Source organism: Tribolium castaneum, chromosome 8 (assembly GCF_031307605.1).
Source record: "Tribolium castaneum strain GA2 chromosome 8, icTriCast1.1, whole genome shotgun sequence".
NCBI classification, from domain to species: Eukaryota; Metazoa; Arthropoda; class Insecta; order Coleoptera; family Tenebrionidae; genus Tribolium; species Tribolium castaneum.
Window position 1 is genome coordinate 14,376,248 of NC_087401.1, and position 20,657 is coordinate 14,396,904.

At 33.1% G+C, this 20,657-nt stretch overlaps 3 protein-coding genes across 9 annotated transcripts in view; 2 read left to right on the top strand and 1 right to left on the bottom strand.

Moving 5' to 3' along the window:
• Positions 1–8,999, top strand: part of LOC661026 (calcium/calmodulin-dependent protein kinase kinase 2) — a 42,929-nt gene extending 33,930 nt beyond the window's left edge. For all 4 annotated transcript variants that reach the window (XM_064358518.1, XM_064358519.1, XM_064358521.1 and 1 more), the window contains 4 exons: positions 1,932–2,256; positions 5,816–6,015; positions 7,773–8,156; positions 8,671–8,999. In XM_064358518.1, the coding sequence (XP_064214588.1) occupies positions 1,932–2,256; positions 5,816–6,015; positions 7,773–8,156; positions 8,671–8,895 (1,134 nt within the window). In that variant the 3' untranslated portion in view covers positions 8,896–8,999. The remainder of the gene's footprint in view (positions 1–1,931; positions 2,257–5,815; positions 6,016–7,772; positions 8,157–8,670) is intronic.
• The window catches only part of LOC103313388 (hypothetical protein), a 75,844-nt gene that overhangs the window by 37,896 nt on the left and 17,291 nt on the right, over positions 1–20,657 (bottom strand). For all 3 annotated transcript variants that reach the window (XR_010335230.1, XR_010335232.1, XM_064358522.1), the window contains exon 2: positions 3,686–3,718. Coding sequence is in view for 1 of the 3 variants with exons in the window: in XM_064358522.1 (XP_064214592.1) it covers positions 3,686–3,718 (33 nt within the window). In the remaining 2 variants the exon portion in view is untranslated. The remainder of the gene's footprint in view (positions 1–3,685; positions 3,719–20,657) is intronic.
• On the top strand, positions 10,850–20,465 carry LOC655370 (uncharacterized). Of its 2 annotated transcripts, XM_064358279.1 has the most exons (10): positions 10,850–11,009; positions 11,059–12,923; positions 12,996–14,538; positions 16,251–16,403; positions 16,880–17,066; positions 17,266–17,461; positions 18,729–18,828; positions 19,341–19,722; positions 20,026–20,202; positions 20,253–20,465. In XM_064358279.1, exons 1-10 carry the CDS (start codon positions 10,953–10,955, stop codon positions 20,384–20,386), a joined length of 4,794 nt encoding a protein of 1,597 aa, XP_064214349.1. In that variant the 5' UTR covers positions 10,850–10,952; the 3' UTR covers positions 20,387–20,465. The 2 variants fall into 2 exon arrangements, with proteins under 2 accessions (XP_064214349.1, XP_064214347.1); XM_064358277.1 differs by having other exon boundaries at positions 11,059–14,538.

Below are 20,657 nucleotides of genomic sequence, written 5' to 3' on the forward strand. Positions count from 1 at the left end.
TGTGTATTCTTTCATTTTTGCATTATTTCGACAGATATGTCAGTTTGACGGCATTCACTATTTAATTTAAACGGCATATTAAGTTCAAATTTCAGAGGTGACTTGATGAACAATCATTTTTGAACACATTGTACAGGGTGACCCAGGCGTGCGTAATCGGTCTATAACTTTTTTATTATGCGAAATATTGCCATGCCGTTTTCACTATTCGATAGAGTGACTTAAAGTCCACGAATTAAAAATGTTTTTATTGTACACAGGGTGTTGTATACAGAGTGGTGACCCAAAGTTTGTTTTTTTAAATGGAACACTCTATATATTTTTGCATGATTAGATTCTACGCAAAAAAATAATGTAACTTTATATAAACTATTATGGGTCTATCTCTTTTCGTTTCGGAATTATTGAACTTTTCGTTATAAAAAAGACCAATTTTTGAAAAATCACTGCAAAGTCGCTTATGAATATTTTTAGGCAAATTTGCAACAAAAAACTCAGAATATCCTATAGTTTTAGGAAATAGACGACTTTTACTTGAAACACGGAAATAATGTACAGGGTGTGCCAAAACGCAAAAAGTTGAATAACTCATTTTTTTAATGGAACACCATGTATTTCTTTACACGTATCGATAGCATTTTTCATAAGCTTTCTATTGACATGCGGTTTTTATAGCAAATTTACAATATTTCTTAAAGTGTTCAAAAAAACAAAAAATATATTTTTTATTTATTTTATTAATAATTCTTGATGAGTGAAATTCATTTATGTATCAGGTAATAATTAGATTACTTGTGTAATTAGTCACATTAGTACATGTCAAAAAAATTAATTACTATTTGACTATCAGATTCTAGGCTAACAAATTTTCTTGTAATAAAATATATTTTTTTGAACAATTTCGAAAAATATTTTAAATTTGCTATGCAAACCCTATATCGTTAAAAGGCTTATCAAAAATGCTTTCGATACATTTAATAAAATACAGGTTGTTCCATTTGAAAAAATGAGTTATTTAACTTTTTGCGTTTTGGCACACCCTGTATATTTTCTACGTGCTTTAACTAAAAGTTGTCGATTTACTAAAACTACAAGGTATTCTGAATTTTTCTGTTGCAAATTTATCGGAAAATATTCATAAGCGACTTTGCAGTGATTTTTCAAAAATTGGTATTTTTTATAACGAAAAGTTGAATAATTCCGAAACGAAAAGAGATAGACCTAGAATAGTTTATATAAAGTTATATTATTTTTTTGCGTAGAATCTAATCATGCAAAAATTTATAGGGTGTTCCATTTAAAAAAATATAACTTTGGTGCACCACCCTGTATACAACACCCTGTGCATAATAAAAACATTTTTAGTTTGTGGACTTTAAGTCCTTAAATAAAAACAAAATGGTAATATTTGAAATAGTAGAAAAGTTATAGACCGATTACACACCGCCAATAAAAAAAAGTAAGAAATAAACAGTGTATTTACTTTATGTAATAATTGTATTCTAACAAGTGCTCCAAGAGATTTTCCACTTTGCATTGGCAATTTCTTGTAAGTTTCTCGCTGAAAAATTGGATTCTAAGTTCATTGAAAGTAATACATTTCTGTTAATTTTTTTAACAAGTTTGATGAAAATGTAAAATATTTTTTAATTTTTGAAATCGGGCCATAAACATTTATATAGCGCCTGCTTTTTGTAAAAATCACCCAGTATTACAACAACAGTTCCTGTTGATTTAATGTGTTTTATTATTTATGTTTTTTTTTGGAAGAAACTGTAAACTTCCAGCTCATCTAGAATCCATTAAATATGTGTTGTGTCTGGGGACGTGTTGCATTTCTAATTTGTCGGGTTATAAATTTATGTTATTGATCCCTGGAGTCTTGTTCTAGTTCGGTTGAACTTTTCTAATATTGCGAATTTGTCTTGCAGGCGATGAAAATTTTATCGAAGAAAAAACTGTTGAAAAAAGCGGGAATGTTTGGCAGATTGCCACCACGAAAAGAAGGTAGACCCAGTCCCACCCTGACCCATCCCCTGCAGCGCGTGTACCGAGAAATCGCAATTTTGAAAAAGTTAGACCACCCCAATGTGGTGAAATTAGTCGAAGTGCTCGACGATCCGGTCGAAGATCATCTCTACCTAGTGTTTGAACTTCTGGAAAGGGGACAAGTGCTTGAGGTGCCCACAGAGAAGCCCTTGACAGTGGACCAAGCCTGGACCTACTTTAGAGACGTAGTTTTAGGAATAGAATATTGTGAGTACATATCGCATTTTATTTAACCGTGATATTAAAAACCCTATTCGTATATGAAATTTCGGCTCGTGACACAGGCAAGAGGAAATATTAAAAGGAGATTGAGATTATATGGTTGTTTTTCGAGGTCGAAAATATTTTATGAGCTCCGCGTTGACAAAATCCTCTCTATAAAATTTTGAACAGCTGGCTTAGAGCTACGAATACAGGGTGGCCAGTCCAGCTCTTCTTCTGTAGCTCATTTATTATAAATTTTCACCTTTGATATTTCGTAGATGTTATTTATACTCTAGGACGCATTTTAGGAAAATATTTTTTTCTACTAACACTCGTTCTATAAGACTTAATTGAGGCACTCCTTTGTCGTGCTCCAAAACCATTCGTTCTTACAACTCGTATAATAACATACTATCATTATATAAGTTAATAACCCATCAACTGGTGTAAAAATATATACAGGGTGCCGTTAAAAAGTTGACTGTCACAATTTTGACATGGTAAATTGATAATTTAATCCAATAGGTTTCGCCAATTCATTTAAGAAAATTTGTTTGTTATACTTCTTTCAATAAAAAAGTTACATAGGTGCGACTACCAAACTGAAGCACCCGGTATAGTAGTTGTTTTTCGGGCCCGAAAATAATTTATGAGTCGTTTCGCGTCGACAAAATCCTGCCTATAAAATTTTGAACAGCCTGCTATGAATGTATTGAAGGACACTGACAAATCCCAAATAAGTATGTGAAAATCAATAATTCAGAAAATTTCGATAATGCTGTATAATTTGTGACATGATAAAATATTATGAATTAAGTTTGACCTTCGATTCTTGCATCAAAACAAATTTTAATATTTTGTTTTCTAGTTAATATCCGACAATTTACAAAACACAAACAACTTTGTCGCTTTTTGAGATTATCCAAGGTTTTAGAATTCAAATTAAAAAATAAAACAAAATTAAATACGTAAAAAAGATGGTTTCAAGGAAGCAGACAGTTCATTTTCTAGATTTAAAATAAGTAAATAATTTGATAAGTACTTTATTGTAATATTAAAAATAAAATAAAAATATTTTTTTATTCCTCGTTTATAAATGAAAGTGGAAATGATTTAAATCGCCTTATTTTGGTTGTAAACTACGTTCTTTTACAAATACTGGGTACAGTCACAATCAAAAAGAATGACCCCCCACCAATCAGGGCCGATAGCAAAAGTCCGACTAAAATCTTTAGGTCATAACCGCGGTTTTAGGGTCATTCTTTTTGATCGTGACTGTACATACGTTGATTTTTACGATTTTTTGCTCAAAAACGCATTAAATCAACTGAAAATTCGCCAGATTTTCTATATTTTTTGGACATAAACAGTCAAGACTTAATAAAACCGAGTTTTATTAAAGGTCGAAAATAATGTTCGTAGGTTTACTTACTTGTAATTTTGAAGACCAACCACGATGTCTCATCTGAAAAAAAAATAAAATTTGGGATTTTTTAAACATTTTTGAAAATTAAGTGACAATAATTAACTACGTACTAATAACTAATAATATCTTCATGTGTTTTTTTTTTCTTTAAGCGATAGTTCAATTTTCGTAATTTTATTTCTCGCCAGATATCCAGTGGTCGCTGGTAATTTTTATACGTAACTGAAATAAAGGCAATATTACAGTCGTTAATCAATTTATTCTAACAAAAAATCTTTACTTTCGTGATTTTTAGATTTTTTAACACGTTGATTTAAATTTTAAATTAGGGATTGTCTGCTCGTATAAAATAAAAGCCATATTTTACAAAAACAATCACCAATAAATTACCTACGAAACGAATCTTTTCGTAAAAATGATTACTTTTCGAATGAAAGTGGATTGACAGCTTTATGTCACCATAAATTTTAAACACAGTGCTACCTGCCATTTAAGAAATTTATGGCCGAATCCTTGAGTCCTGAAAACATATAGCCACGTACTAAATTTTTTAATGTGAACTGTAGATACTCGTAAAAGACTTTATTATGTAGAGAGGGTTTATACGTAATACCGTTCGGTTTTTGTGTTTTTTTTTCTAGTAACAATTTAAATTAACAAAGTTGGTAGTCGAATGAAATATACATGGTGAGTCTGTTTAAAGTATTTTTTGCTGTAGGTATCTCAAAAACTTCTACAATTCCTTATGATTAAAATTAATTAAATCATTAATTTGTATTAAATCAAAAAAATTTATTGTAAAAAACTTACTTAAAAAAGTAACTAAATAAAAATTAAAGATCCGAACAAACTTAGCTTTGGGTTTTTACGAATTTTTTGCAGAAAACATTATTGAATCATCGTTTGTTTTGGGTATAAGTAGTAAAAAATACTTTTAACAGACTCACCCTGTACGTAAATACTTTAGATAAAAGAGTGGGAAGTGGTCCATTTCAAGCTTGCAAACAAAGTATGTCTTTCGCTTACGATGATTTACAGAAAACTTTTGTTACGTTTCTACTTGACGTATATTAATAATAGTAATTTAAATAGAAACTAGATATGAATCACAAAACACAACTAATATATCACATTAATTAGCGATTAACTACAAGCGGAGCGCTTACTTACAAAATAATTAATTAGTTGTTTAATTATATTGTGTTTAATTGTTGTCGCACACAAAGTGTTTGAAATATGAGTTTTGTTTGAGGCGAGTTTCTTCAAACTTTGCTGTTACCGCAAAATGAAATAACAAGTTTTATCCAAAGTATTAGACTTTATCATCTTAAAATACCAGATGGGTGCAGCAAGCGTTTCGTGCCTACAATATTTTACTTTATAAAAAAATAGTATTGTAGCAACGTTTTCTTTGTACACCATAAAGTTTTAAAACAGATAATGGTGTTTAAGATAACGGTGACCCAAAAATATTTACTCACACTTAGTGATTAGCTCGAAGGATTCTTGCGGTTTGGGGTAATCATAATAAAAATTTAATGGTGTACAAAGAAAACGTTGCTACAATACATTATAAAATAAAAATAAAATAAATAATAAAGTCATGCGGAATTTTATTTTTTGTTACTACGACCATTTTAAAGCTCCAGCTATATTAAAAGTTGAAAAGTTTCTAATGTCGGCCCTAATAAAAGAATCAGCCTGTAGATAAACAATTTTCAATTTTTTTCATGTTAATTTTCATGTTAATTTTAATAATTCTAAGAATAAATTGTTAAAGATAAGACGCTTTGTGCAAATGACTTGTTTGTTTCCTTTACCGTTTATTATTGTTTATCGTGACAGCATCATTACATATCATTAACTGCAGGAAACCGACGTATGATCCCTTAATGTAGTGATTACTAATTTCATTTGTCTGAAATATGTTCATGATTTAAATTTATTCTCGTACGTATTTGGAATGGGGAATTTATTGCTTATTCATTAATTAGAGAATGAATTTGTCTGTTTGTCGTTTCAATTAGGTCGTTGGAAGCTTTGATATTAATTCCAACTGCGTTATTCCGAAAAAATGTCTTTGATATCTAAAAGCGAAATGTTTTGTTAACAACTCGTCCTTTGTTGTTGTTCCAGTGCATTACCAAAGGATAATCCACCGTGATATCAAGCCGGCAAACTTACTTCTAAGCGAATCCGGCAGGGTCCAAATAGCAGATTTGGGTGTCTGTAACGAATTCGACGGTTCAGATGCCTTCCTGTCAAATACGGCCGGAACTCCAGCATTCACAGCGCCTGAAGCTCTAGGCGACAACAAATCGGCGTTCAGCGGCAAAGTAATTATTATTTCTCATTGATTTAACAGCGGGTGTTAAGCTAATTCGGCGATTATTTTTTAATCTAAAGTGAGGCTTTTTTGCCGCGATGATCAAACACCGTTTAATTTCCGACTATTAATACAGGGTGACCCAACAGTGTGTAATCGGTCTATAACTTTTTTACTATTTGAAATATTACCATTCTGTTTTTATTATCCGATAGATCGACTGAAAGTCCACAAACTAAAAACATTTTTATTATACACAGGGTGTTGTATATAGTGTGGTGAAACAAAGTTATATTTTTTTAAATGGAACACCCACTATATTTTTGCATAATTAGATTCTACGCAAAAAAATAATGTAACTTTATATATACTATTATGGCTCTATCTCTTTTCGTTTCGGAATTATTCAACTTTTCGTTATAAAAAAGACCAATTTTTGAAAAATCACTGCAAAGTCGCTTATGAATATTTTCCGATAAATTTGCAACAGAAAAACTTAGAATTCCTTGTAGTTTTAGGAAATAGACGACTTTTAGTTAAAGCACGCAGATAATATACAGGGTGTGCCAAAACGCAAAAAGTTCAATAACTCATTTTTTTCAAATGGAACACCCTGTATTTTATTAAATGTGTCGATAGCATTTTTGATAAGCTTTCTAACGGTATAGGGTTTGCATAGCAAATTTAAAATATTTTTTAAGATTTTTCAAAAAAATATATTTTATTACAAGACAATATGTTAGCCTAGAATCTGACAGTCAACTGGTAATTAATTTTTTGATATGTACTAATGTGACTAATTACACAAGTAATCTAATTATTACCTGATACTTAAATGAATTTTACTCATCAAGAATTATTAATAAAATAAATAAAAAAAATATATATTTTTTTGAACACTTTAAGAAATATTGTAAATTTGCTATAAAAACCGCATATCAATAGAAAGCTTATGAAAAATGCAATCGGCACATGTAAAGAAATACATGGTGTTAAAGACTAAAGTTCGATAATGTTGTTGTGAGAGAGAAAATAAAAACTGACAAAAAATGTGTAAATTTAAAACGATCATAAATGACTGAAATACTAAGTAAAGCATTCATCTCATTTTTTTCAGAATTTTACATGTGAACCGAAACCAAAAAATCAAACTTTGATCGAAAAATATAAAACGCAAAAATTTTATCTTGAGACCAGGTTTTTTATTCATACTTTTTTATTATTAGTTTCTTCAGATTTTGCTTTTTTTATTTATTTTTGCATAAACTATTTCTTCTGAAAACATGCACACACCATTTTATTCCCATCTAGAAGGCGAAATACCGTTCTGGTCTAAAGACCAGCCCTTAAACCGGTTCACTGGTGTCTCATTTGTCCCAGAAATGAGTAATTGACCAATAAAAATATAAAAATCACCTCCTACTTGTTTATCTGGTACAAAAAAAATTGCAAGACGATTGAAGTGTTTGTCATTGGCTAATGGTCGGGGTTTGGCACAAAATTTTTATTTTCGTTTGGTACGATTGAAAACTTTTCGAAAAAAAATTGATAAAAAAATTATTGCTTTTTTCTTGAACCGATGTTGACAAATACAATGAATTTAATTTTTTGCCATAATTAATTTGTTTGATGTAGCTTATTTTTCTCTTGTTACGAAAAATTTTCAACTTGACTTTTTTTTAATAATAATTCTATTTGCTTAGTAAAAATTTTGAAGTGAAGTGAAAAAAACTAAATTATATTTTTAATTCCCACTTTGTTGTGCAGGGTACAGATATCTGGTCGATGGGTATCACGCTGTATGCCTTCGTTTACGGTCAAGTTCCTTTCTATGACAACAACATAATCGGTTTATATTCGAAAATTCGTCATGAACCGGTCAGATTTCCCGATTCTCCGGCGATTCCTGAACAACTCAAGGATTTGATTAGGAAGATGCTTGTTAAGGATCCTTCGAAACGGATCACATTGCCTGAGATCAAGGAGCATCCGTGGGTCACTAAAGATGGACAGTGCCCTCTGCCGACGGAAGAAGAAAACTGCCATCTGGTCGAAGTCACTGAGGAGGAAGTGGCCAAAGTCATCACGTCTATACCGAAACTAGACACGCTGATTTTGATCAAGCATATGCTCAAGAAGCATTCCTTCCAGGTAATGATATTTTTTCCTCACTTGTTTGGAAAACACAATTTTTTTGATCCCACATTACATTATTTCCAAATATTTATTATTTCAAATTGTACCAATAAAAAAAGTGTACCAATAAATAACTTGCTCTGTTTCGAGCACTCCGGCTACGCCGTCGTGCTCAAAAAATCGCGCGTGTTTTTAAAGACCTCAAAATGCACTTATACTTTAATATACTATTAGAATTTAGTTTTCATTTTTTAAAGCGTGTTATCGCACTTGAAGCTCACGCTAAATCAACATGTGAGTTAAATCAAACGGGGATGTTGAGCATGTTGGTGCAGGAAATTAGTGTCGAGATTGGAATTATCAGAAGTGGATCACTGATCTCTAAATTTAACCGAATCAATATCTTTGGGTAAAAAGTTTGACTTTATTTGAGGCCGATACTCGTAATCTGTTTTTTATTTATACAAATAGTGTATAACACTAAACAAAAAATCGGTCAAATGAGCTATAGAACTTTTTTTTGTTTCAGAATCCTTTTCTGCACAGAAGAGACACGCACAGACCGAGCAATGCAAGCGACACAACTTCCAGCAGACAGCACATTGGAAGATCTGGGCGCTCAAATTCGGCTCCTGGCTCCTACGACTGGGTTTCCGACCGTCAAATATCCATAGACTCTCCATTGGAATCCGTTACGGAAGTAACAATCGACCAAAACGATAATAGCAAAATGGAGATTGAATCAAAGCGGTGATAATAAAGGATTAATAAATTTTTTATTTTGTGTTTTTGCTAGATTACAATATTTTTTATACTCAAATTTTATTTTCTTTGAATAAAACGTACAATTTTTATTTGCGTCGGCATTTTATTTAGTTCCTTTTTGTTAACGCGTTTTATGGAGGACACACTACTAAATCAAGGGGACCATCTCACCAACTTTCAAAAACGGTGAAAATCGAAGGACAGTGAAGATTTTCATATCGATAAATAAATATAGCGACTTTTCTCTCTATTCTTCCCAAATTGCCTTTTAGATGTTGAATCCTTTTTACAGTCTGCATGTTCGGGCGTAGATATATATGAAGTTTAAAAGCACTATTTTATAAATTTTTGCACAACTTAATGTACTAGTTAACCTGTTAATGAAACCTTGTTTGGAATTTTTAAGAAATCTTTTGCTCAAATTGTACAATCGTGGATTTTAAGGACTCTCCTAATCAAAACGATTTTCTTTCATTTGACTACCTCAGAATTGTTGACTCATTTCTCTCAAACATTTGTTTTGTGTCGTTGGTTATTGTTTAATCAAATTATTGTAATGTAAAGCATATATTCTAATTATACAGTATAACTTATATGATATACAAAATTTTAGACTTAAATTTGTCTTAACTCTAATATTTGAATGTTAGTACTGTTATACAATTTTTCTCGATTATCCCTTTTACTATGAATAAATTATTAACACAATGGCACTTGCGTCTTTAATTACCCACTTTCCCCAATGACTAGTGAGGTAAGTGAATTTTAAATTTTTTTTAGAAAAGTTTTTTTTGAGGCTGTTTCTACCTATTTTTATCAAAGTTAACTCTAAAAAACATGTTAGTCAAGTTAAAGCACTAAAATAAAATTTAAAGTGCAGTCTGCTAATAAAATTCTCAAAAATTAATAACCACAGAGAATTAATTTATGAGGTAGGTATTTAAAATATTGGCTTTAAACTTCGAAACTTTTTCCTTTTGCTTTTGTAAAAGTTCCTAGTTCAAAGAAAATAGCGTTGAAAACGTGAAGTTGGTGTAAATCTAAAACTCGATAAGAAGCAGGAAACAACGTTAAAGAAATTAGAAAACACCTTCCAGCTATTATTTCAACAAGTTTGAAAATACTCTATAAACTTGGACAGTGGAAAACTTTGTCAATAAAAGTGACCAAGATTTGAAAATTATTTCTCGGAACAAACTTGGGATAAATTCCAGACAGGGCATGAGTTTTTTAAACTTTTTCCTGTCATATTAGGGAGAAAATTCAATTGAAAGCGGAAAGTATTGGAAAGTCATTTATTACTTTGTCTAAATGTTTGGTTTTTCCTGCTGTTTTGTTCGAAAATATTTCTGATGTCTGAAATTGAAACTTCTATATTCGGCTCACTTTCATAAAAACCATTGTGGTGCAAATGACTAAGGTGTTGCCATGACAACTCATATAAAATATATTGCCAAGGGTACGCAATTTGCACCACAATGGTTTTTATGAAAGTGAGCCGAATATAGTTTGATTTTTTTTTCTTTTAAAGTCTACAAATGCGATATATTTTTTTTACTTCTAATTTTAATAACGAATTATCATAAAACCTAACAGAAAGCTTCATTAAATTTTAATTCGTTGTTAAACGCGAATGGACCAATGAAATTCCTTCAATTTGGTCACGTGATCAGTTAATTGCGGATTAAATTAATGACGCTTCTATAAACCGGTCCTAAAAGCTGCCATTGTTTATTAACTTTGAGAAATTTGGTTTAGATCAATATTTTAGCATTCTAGTAATTTACGAACGAAGTGAGTGTCATGAAAATGCGTCAGATATTCAAAGGGAGGGGAAAAGGAAATAATAACCGGAGCGAAACATGTAAATAATTGACAAAATGCTTCTAGGAAGCAACATAAACAATCTCCCACAAATAATCTTATTTTCTCATTACTGGGGCAATTATTACTTGACCCTTCCTCAGATAAGATAATACGACATTATTCAGCCACTTGCATACGAGCTATCAAAATAAAATGAACATCACTTAACCAAACATTAAAATGAAAATCAGTGAAATTGTGTTTTTATTTTCAATTTTCATAAACACTTCAATTCAAGTAAGTGTGATTCAGGCAAAAATCCAAAAAAAAAGACAAACTCTTCCAGATTTACGTGCCCGACAATGAGCAAAACCACAAACCCCTCACCTACACCTCTGGAATCAAAACCACCTCATACCACAAACCCCAACTTCAGGTGCACCACAATTACAGTCGAGTTTTCCACCAAAACTACGACTACTCCCGAAGATACACCGACAGTGACGAAACGTCGCAACGGCCATATCCCGTCTACAAGCCAACAAACGAGCAACTGAACCAAATCTACGTCCTCAATGGCACCAGAATACGCAAAAACGAGAACCCAACACGTAAAATAGTCATTTACAACAAACAAAAACGCACACCAAAAGTCGAAATTTACAAAGCTTGTCCGAAAAATGCAACTGGACAGTTTGTGTACGAAGCCTCCTGTAACCAGTACCTCAACTGCTGGAAAGGCCGAGGTTATGTGCAAAATTGCGCCCCTGGAACACTCTTCAACCCCAAAACCCTTGAGTGTGATTTTCCCGAAAAAGTTTACTGTATTAGTGGCCCACGACAGTCGATTTTACGGCAGGAAAAATCAGCCAAAATCAAACAAATCGGTTGTCCGAAAGAATTTTCCGGATTGATCCCAAACTACACTGATTGTTCCAAATTCATTAACTGTGTCAGTGGAATTGAGAATTTTATGGACTGTCCACCCGGTACTCTCTTCGACATTAACAAAAATATCTGTGATTTTCCATACAAAGCCACCTGTTTCAACGGAAAAAATCACCAGGAAATCAACAGCAAGCTTGATTTTGCCAAAACTAGTTCCCGGTATACACAAGAAGGGCAACTGTCGTACCGTCACAACGAAGTACGATGTCCTTATGGTTCGGATGGAATTCATCCGCACCCAAATGATTGTTCCAAGTTTCTCAATTGTGCGAATGGAATTACTTACATCCAGGATTGTTCCCCGGGGACGCTTTTTAATCCCTTGTTGAAAATATGCGACTTTCCGTACAATGTCAGATGCCAGAATAGTACCAACTCGGGGATCACGGTCATAGACTATGACGCAGGGTACTATGGAGGGAACCATTCAAGAATTCAGACTTTTGGTTCAATTGACAATCAGCAAGAAACAAGGTCTAATGGTTATGGGCAGTACGACCAAGACAGAAACTGGCAAACAGGAGGTACCACGCGGTACCATGGTGGTACTTATGGTAACAGAAGGCCGGGAACATATGGTGGTACTTACTATGGATCAACAAACCTGTATGAATCTGGTACAAACCAGTATGAATCTGGTACTGACTATTATGATGGTACTACAATTCCATTTAACCAACCAAACTACCACAGCAGTTCCACCGATCGGTACAATAGTTACTATGGAACCAAACAGCAAGGAACAAATTATTATAATCAAAATTCGGGATCGCGCCGACCAAATCAGTACCATTCTGGTACAAGTGGACAATATGCACCTGTATCAGGTGGGCAAAACTATAACCCACCAAGTTCGTTTAGACCAAATCAGTACCACAATGGACAATACGAAAGTGAATATGAAGGTTCTACCCTTAGAAATGGTTATTCTACTAACGACTGGGGACCAGTTTATGACGGTTCCACGGTTCAAAATGGTTGGGGACAAACTGAACAAGACAATCGAGGGTATGGTGGTACTTATCCAGTGCCAAACTACAACAAAGGTTCCACATGGGAGGGACCAAGACCATATTCCACTAGTCAAAGTTCGTGGTACAACCAAGACCAAGATCAGACATACAACCATAATACAAATGGTTACAATAATTACGGTACCATCGGATCAGATTCGCAAAGACCAGACACGTACCACCAAAACTCAGGAACCATTGGGTCAGATACATACAACACCAATGGGAACCAAAACTCCTATCGTGGAACCTTTGGATCAAACAGGGACTCAGGTTACCAAAGACCAGAAACATACGATGGTTCAGATAGAGACTCAGGAACCTTTGGATCAAACAGGGACTCAGGTTACCAAAGACCAGAAACATACAACACCAATGGGAACCAAGACACCTATCGTGGTACCATTGACTCAAGTTACCAACGACCAGAAACATACAACACCAATGGGAACCAAGACCCCTATCGTGGAACCATTGACTCAAGTTACCAAAGACCAGAAACATACAACACCAATGGGAACCAAAACCCCTATCGTGGAACCATTGACTCAGGTTACCAACGACCAGAAACATACAACATCAACGGGAACCAAAACTCCTACCGTGGAACCATTGACTCAGGAACCTTTGGATCAAACAGAGACCCAGGTTACCAAAGACCAGACACTTCCAACACCAAGAGGAACCAAAACTCCAATCGTGGAACCACATATATCGTACCAACAGCTTCCAACCGAGAAACGTGGTACCACCAAAACCCACTAGATGTGGAAACCAACACTCCGAATTACGACCAAGTGGTTAACATCAACCAAATGCGAAAAACCACCCGGAAACCATTTTATGGTTCCACCAATCAGCCACATTACAGCCACGAATTCAACGATTACGATGATACTTTTGGTGCTGGCCACAGTAATAAATACACAAGAGCCACAACACCGAAAATTTTCGAAAAAAATTGGCCTCCGCCCTTCCCCTCAACAGACGTAAACGCCGACTATGTTTTCGAAGACGAAGAAGAAGGAGAAGTGACTCTAGAAGCGGAAAATTCAATCAGAAATGGGCCTTCACGTGATGGTGATTGTGGCAAAAGTGATTTTCGTTGTTCTGCCAGTAAGTGTGTTCCAAAAACTTTGGTCTGTAACGGTTTTAAAGACTGTCCTGATGGTACCGACGAAATCGACTGTCTTGACTACATCTCGAAATTCTCCAAGAAGCAAAACAGCAAACTTGCAGTTCTTGAGAAAGAAAGATGGGATAATGTCAGTGTTGCCACTTGTGCCTTGTTATGTGTCCAGTCAAAGGAACATCACTGCCGATCGTTCAATTACCGAAAGATTGACAAAACGTGTTTTTTGACCAACACTAATGAAGGTCTAACGGGCGCTTTAATCCTGTATTATCCCTTCGATTATTACGAACTGACCAGCGAAAAAATCAACTGCAGTGGCATGTACATTTGCAACAACAAAAAATGCATAATGAGGGAAAAACTGTGCGATGGTCATGACGATTGTGGCGACCGCATGGACGAGAAAGGATGCAAGTCTGAGGATTTTGGTTACAGTGTTCGCTTGACGGGATCTAAGAACAGAAATGAAGGGCAAATTGAAGTTAGGGCGTTTGGAAGGACAGGATACGTGTGTGATGATAAATTTGGACTGAGGGATGCTAATGTTGTGTGCAAGGAGTTGGGTTTTTCTTTAGGCGCCGCTGAAGTTAAGGGAAACTCGTTCTATGCGAAAAATGTGACGGGAAAACCGTTTTATATGATGGATGATGTTAGTTGTGTGGGGAACGAGACCAAGTTAATGGATTGTGATTTTAGTGGGTGGGGAGTTCACAACTGTTTGGAACAGGAGGTGAGTGGACTGTCATTTTAAGCTAGTTTTTGCACAGAATTTAATGTATTTTATGCTCAGAACACAGGTAGTCTGGAAATTTAATACACAAGCCCTAAAAATCGTTACTGTTTTCAAAAAATGCAATACTTATTGATAAAACTAATTTTTTTTGGAGATAATTGAATAAAAAATTCCTTTATAATAAAAAACTAAGTTATTTGATTTTTTCGTTTTTTTCGTCTAAATCTGCATTGGCCATTTTTTGGGTTTATCTCTCGAAAACTTCAGAATTCACGCTTTTTAAAAAATTCTGCTATTTTAGGTTAATTTTACTTTTATTTTAAGACTTTTTCTTTTTCTTATCTAAAGTATTTCAAAGAATGTTTTGTAAGAGAAGCAGAAACGGGATTATTTTTTATAAATAATTAATAATTATGAGAATATGGAAAAATAAACTGCCAGGTCTGGTCAGCTCAGGTTAAGTCAGGTTAAGTCAAATGAATATGAGTATAAGTAAAACTTCTTAAAAATGTACCAAATAAATAGCTTTTCCAAATAAAAAGCAAAAAGTTTTATAACTACTGACATATGGAAAGTTAAACTGTCAGGTCAGGTCAGGTCAGGTCAGCTTAGCTTGTGCGCCAACTTATTTAAAAATGTCAAGAATTAACTGCGGTTTTCTGCATAGAAAATATGAGTACAGAAATTAACGTTTATTGATAAAATAATTTTATGTTAAAATGTTTGGTATTAGAAAATATATACTTTGAGGCTAGATTGCTTGATTAAAAATTTCAATTTTGTCAAAACCTATTTTTATTGCGAATAGAGAACTATCTGAACAAGCTTTCGTATTGCTGGTTGTCGAACATTCTTCGTAAACAGGCACCTAACGTTTATTATTGTAAAATTAATGATATTATGAAAAAAAAATTAAAATTATTAACAGTGAAGTTGCAAGTAAAAGTATACCGAAGTATGATTTTTTAATTAATTATTTTTGCACAAAACAACATTTAAGCATTGTATGTTTTGTTTATTTTAAGAAATAATAACTTTTTTGTCCAGCGATTTAACACTAATTAATGAATTAATTTTAACAACAAGGAAATATAGAAAAATTCTGTTCATAATAATGAATAAAAAATTAAGTATTTAATAGCAAACTTTGCTAACTTTACACAGGGTCTCCTAAAAGCTTGTTTTGTGGACTAAAATCCAGGTTAAACTACATTATATCACCTTCTAGCATTTCTAACATTTAATAGAAAAATTTTTCTGTGATTGCGTTTCAATGTAAAAATTCTCGTCAGAATTAAGACTGAGGTGCAAAAATTTTGGTCGTTGTTTTTCTAGTCTTTGAAGAACTTTTTCTAATTAAATCCACACTTATTCCTGCAAAAAATGGAAAGGTTACAAACTGATGCTAAAAAGTTAATTAAACGAATCGCTTAGAGATTTATAAATAAAACGAATTAATGATTTTTTTAATGAAAGAAATTCAAGGAATGTTTCGTATTCCTCTATATTTATTTATATATTAGAAAAATTGAACTGAAGTAACTATTTTTATTAATAGGGATGTCAAGATTTGGTTCCTAAAATTAAAAAAATATACAGAACCTTTCAACTACCTTTAAAATTAGGTATTTCAGATTTACTATTTCATTTAAACTCATTTGCATTACACTTTTTTTTTCAATTTTTTTTTCTCAATTATTTATTGGCAGAGTGTGGGAATAGTTTGCAAAACTCCTCAAGAAAAATGTGCCGACGACTATTGGCAATGTGACACCGGACAAGAATGTCTTCCTCTGGCTTTTGTCTGTGATGGATTACTTGACTGCACTGATGGTTCAGACGAAGGAAGTCAGCACTGTGATGTAGGTCTTGCATGTTTTTTTTTGTATTTCCTTGCACAATAGCATAGTTAAATAAGCCTTCAAATAAAAATTGTGGAAGATACTCCTGCATTTTTCATATAAATTACTGTGAAGAATTTAAAAATATTGAATCAAAGAATTTTTTCAAACTGCGAGAAAAAACTAAAAAAATAAAATAGTGTTTTTTGTTTTTTTTTTTACTTTTCTTAACTTTCTTAACTCTCCACTGAATTGGAACAAGAAGTTCGTTTTTTAACTTGGAATTGATTTCACTTTGAAATAAAATTTTAAAAAAGTAGTTTAAAACTTCATTTTTTGACAAAAGATGGTTTAACCCCCTTATAACTTTATTAATCTTAATAATTTCAAAGAAAGTTTAAAGAATATTTTTACGTAAAATTTTTACAATTTTCATCAATTTTTTTTTTGATTCACTGTAATTTATATAAGAAAAATTTGTTTGACTGGCACTTTAGGCCCCTACGGAGATTCGCCTGGTCAATGGGACAAACCGCCAACAAGGCCGCGTGGAAATCCGCCACCACGGCATCTGGGGCACCATCTGCGACGACGACTTCAACGAGGACGCCGCCAAAGTCATTTGCAAACATTTGGGCTTCAAAGGCTCGGTCGTTGTGAAAAAAGACGGCTATTTCGGAGCCGGTAAGACCGGATGCTGATTTCCATACGCTTTGTTTGTAAAATTGTGCATTTCGACAACTGATACAAATTAGGTCAAAAAGACTATGACTTGCACGATTTTGTCACTATCACATGACCCGACTTAAACACCTGGACGGACATTTTTCATTCAGTTATGCGAAAAATTAACAATTAATGGGAGACATTTCGTTAATTCTAGGCTCTGGACCGATTTGGTTGGATCAAGTGATTTGTTCGGGAAATGAGACAAGTATTGAAAATTGCACTCATTGGAACTGGGGGGAGCATAACTGCGAACACAGCGAGGATGTGGGGGTTATTTGCAGTAATTTTTACGAACATGAGAGGCATTCGATGATTCCGATACCCACCATACCACAGACGTATCCTGATAGGTAAAGGAAAATCGGGAAAACTTTGCAATATTTTTCAAAAATAGTAAAAAGTGATAATAGTTGAAAAAATAAATAACATAGTCCTAACTGTTTGAAGCAACTGAACCCCAAAATCTTAAAAAATAAAACTACAGTGAAGAACAAAACAAACAAAAAAAATACTGAAAACTAAAAAAATGAAAAAAAAATCATATTTATAAAAACGCTCGGTATACTAGGTATTGCTTTAAAACAAAATATTTTGTAGGTATCAATGTTTAAATTTAAATTGTGAAAGTAATTTACTATAGAACTTTTATTTTGGAGAAAAAAATACAGTAAATTTTCTTATATTTTTTTTAAGTATTGAAACATTTAAAAAAAATTTGCTAATATAATTTTCAGTAATGAACTCCTCGTTCGACTTAAATGTTTTTTCCAGCAGCCGTTTCTTCATATTTTAAACAAAAAAAAAAGCAAAATAGTTTATAGGGGTCAAATCTGGTGAGTACGGTGGACGTGGCAATTATTTGAAAAATTTAATTTAAAGTTTTTTGCTTTCACCCTGTCTAATAACGCTGTGTAATATTTTCCATTTATCATTCTTTGTTTTTCCAAACTGGTTTTTTTGAAAAAAAATTTGGAAGAACCCTAGTACCATTAATTATATTCTTTATAAGAAAAAAAACAGGTTCACGTTAGGATCGACTATCACTTTGGAATTTTTTAAGATCAAGCAGGTATAAAAAATCCTACCCAAAATAATATTGTCTGCACATTGTGAGTCTTTGAGTGCAATGTTCCTGTTTCTATATACTATATTATTTGTATAAAGTAATGAGAATGTTGTAAACACTATATTTTTTTGCAAAAATGATAAGTAATTTACCAATTTTTTGGTAACAGAACAAACAAATGAGCAATCAAACGAAACCACTGTGCTATTAATATGGAAATGAAGCCATAAATTAGCCTATTTACATTTATTCATTGTTACCATTATTTGTTATTAGGTAGTTTATAATTATTAGGTCGATTAGAAACCGTTTCAAAATCAAGCTCAATAAAGTTGAAACTTCGTTATTCTTTACAGGTCGAAAAAATGAATGATCAAACATTTTCCCAAATGACCTTATTTAAAACTGTGTGAAGAGTACAGTATTTTTTAACTTAGTACAATAATTAATGTATGATTGCTAATTAACCGACTTTATCTACAAATATGTGCTACATACACTCGTCAATTCAAATACAATTATGAGAAAGTTCTTCAACTTGACATTTTCAGATGTGGATATCGCAAAAACAACATTTTCAACCGAAACGACGACGTCCACTTCCGTGTAGTTCGCGGATCCGTCGCCCAAAGGGGTGACTACCCCTGGCAGGTATCTTATTTTTCAATTTTAAAATTTTAAACGTATCTTTTGAGCTTTTGATTAGTTATTGTAAAGTTTAACTTTTTCAATAAAAACAAAAATTTTCAAAAATTCATTAGACCAGAACCAAAAATAATACAAAAATGAATCGGATCATCTCAAAAGATAATATGGTGAGCTTTAGCGTCATTATTATTTTTTTTGGATATATATTTTTTGCGCGGACCAAAAAACTTGAGACACCCTGTATAACGACCAAGACTCTTGGCACTCAATTGTTTTAAAAGAAGAAATCAGGAATCTGATTTTTTATTCTCTTGTTTTTATTATTATTATGTTATTTTTATTTTATATATATTTTTATTTATTTTTATCTATTATTTTTTCTTGTTTTTTTTCTTGGCACTCAATTTTTTTGAAAGAAGGAATCAGGAATCTGATTTTTTATTCTCTTGTTTTTTATATATATTTTTTATTTTATATATATTTTTAACTTTTTTTTTTTGTTTTTTTTTTTCAAGGCTGCCATCCGTGTCAAGGGCAAAAGCAAAGCCGCCCATTGGTGCGGTGCTGTAATTATTTCCGAAAAATTTGCCCTAACAGCAGCCCACTGCCTCATCGGCTACTCCAAAGGGGCTTACGTGGTGGTCGCAGGCGACTATAACGTCGACGAGTACGAAGGGACCGAACAAGAAGCCTACATTGAAGATTTTTATCTCCACGAAAATTTCCGCCAAGGCCATAAAATGAACAATGACATTGCACTGATCAAGTTGAAAGGCCGCGGATTCAGGCTGAACGATGACGTCCAAGCGATTTGTTTACCAGATTCCGATACGAACTACGAGACCGATCTGAACTGTACCATATCTGGTTATGGGTCCATTGAAAGTGGAAAATCTGGTAAAATTCGAAGCGTTGACCCCAAAAATTATCCGTTGTTTTTAAATATTTTTTGTGCTAACCAGTCCTTGAGGCACAATTACTGTGGCTCCCGGCGACCCCTTTTTTTGAACACAATTCAAAGAATAAGCACCGGGATTTAAAAAATGCAACATATGCAAGAGAAAAGATAAAGTTTGTTTTGATTTGACATTATGTAATTCGGTTTATAGTATTAACTATTAGAGGCACTCGCTATCGCTCGTTAGTGCTTTAAAAAAATTGATTGTTTTTATTTTTTTAATTTTTTTTATCGTTTTGTAGCCTTTTCGCATGATTTGAGAGCTGGGTGGGTTCCACTGCAAAAACGCGAAATTTGTACCATGCCCCATGTGTATGGGGACGCTTTGACCGAAGGGATGATTTGCGCTGGGTCCTTGGACGAAGGGATTGATTCGTGCGATGGTGACAGTGGAGGGCCTTTGGCTTGTTTATACGACGGTACTTACGGCCCTTTGTGTGCCACTCACTATTCAATAATTATTATTTAGGTGTTTTCACTTTGTATGGAATCACGTCCTGGGGACAACACTGTGGATACGCTAATAAACCTGGAGTCTACGTCAAAATAGCGCATTACAAGAGGTGGATTGACGAGAATTTCCATAAGCATTCGCTAAATTAACTTAGTTATGTAGTTTAAGTAGGTGATAAGAATAATTATTGTAACAATTGGTTATGTAAATAAATGAAAATTCGGACAAGTCTGCTAAATTTCCAACCCCTGTTCAAGTTCAATAAATTATTGAAATGACCAAACTATATTATTTTGTTTTCCTCCTACACGATTTGCGCTTAGTTATGAAAAAACAAAAAAGTAAAACATATTTTCTATTCAAAAATTTTGGACTTATGCTAATAATGCAGCTAGTGGATCTTTCCCAGAAGGTCTACCG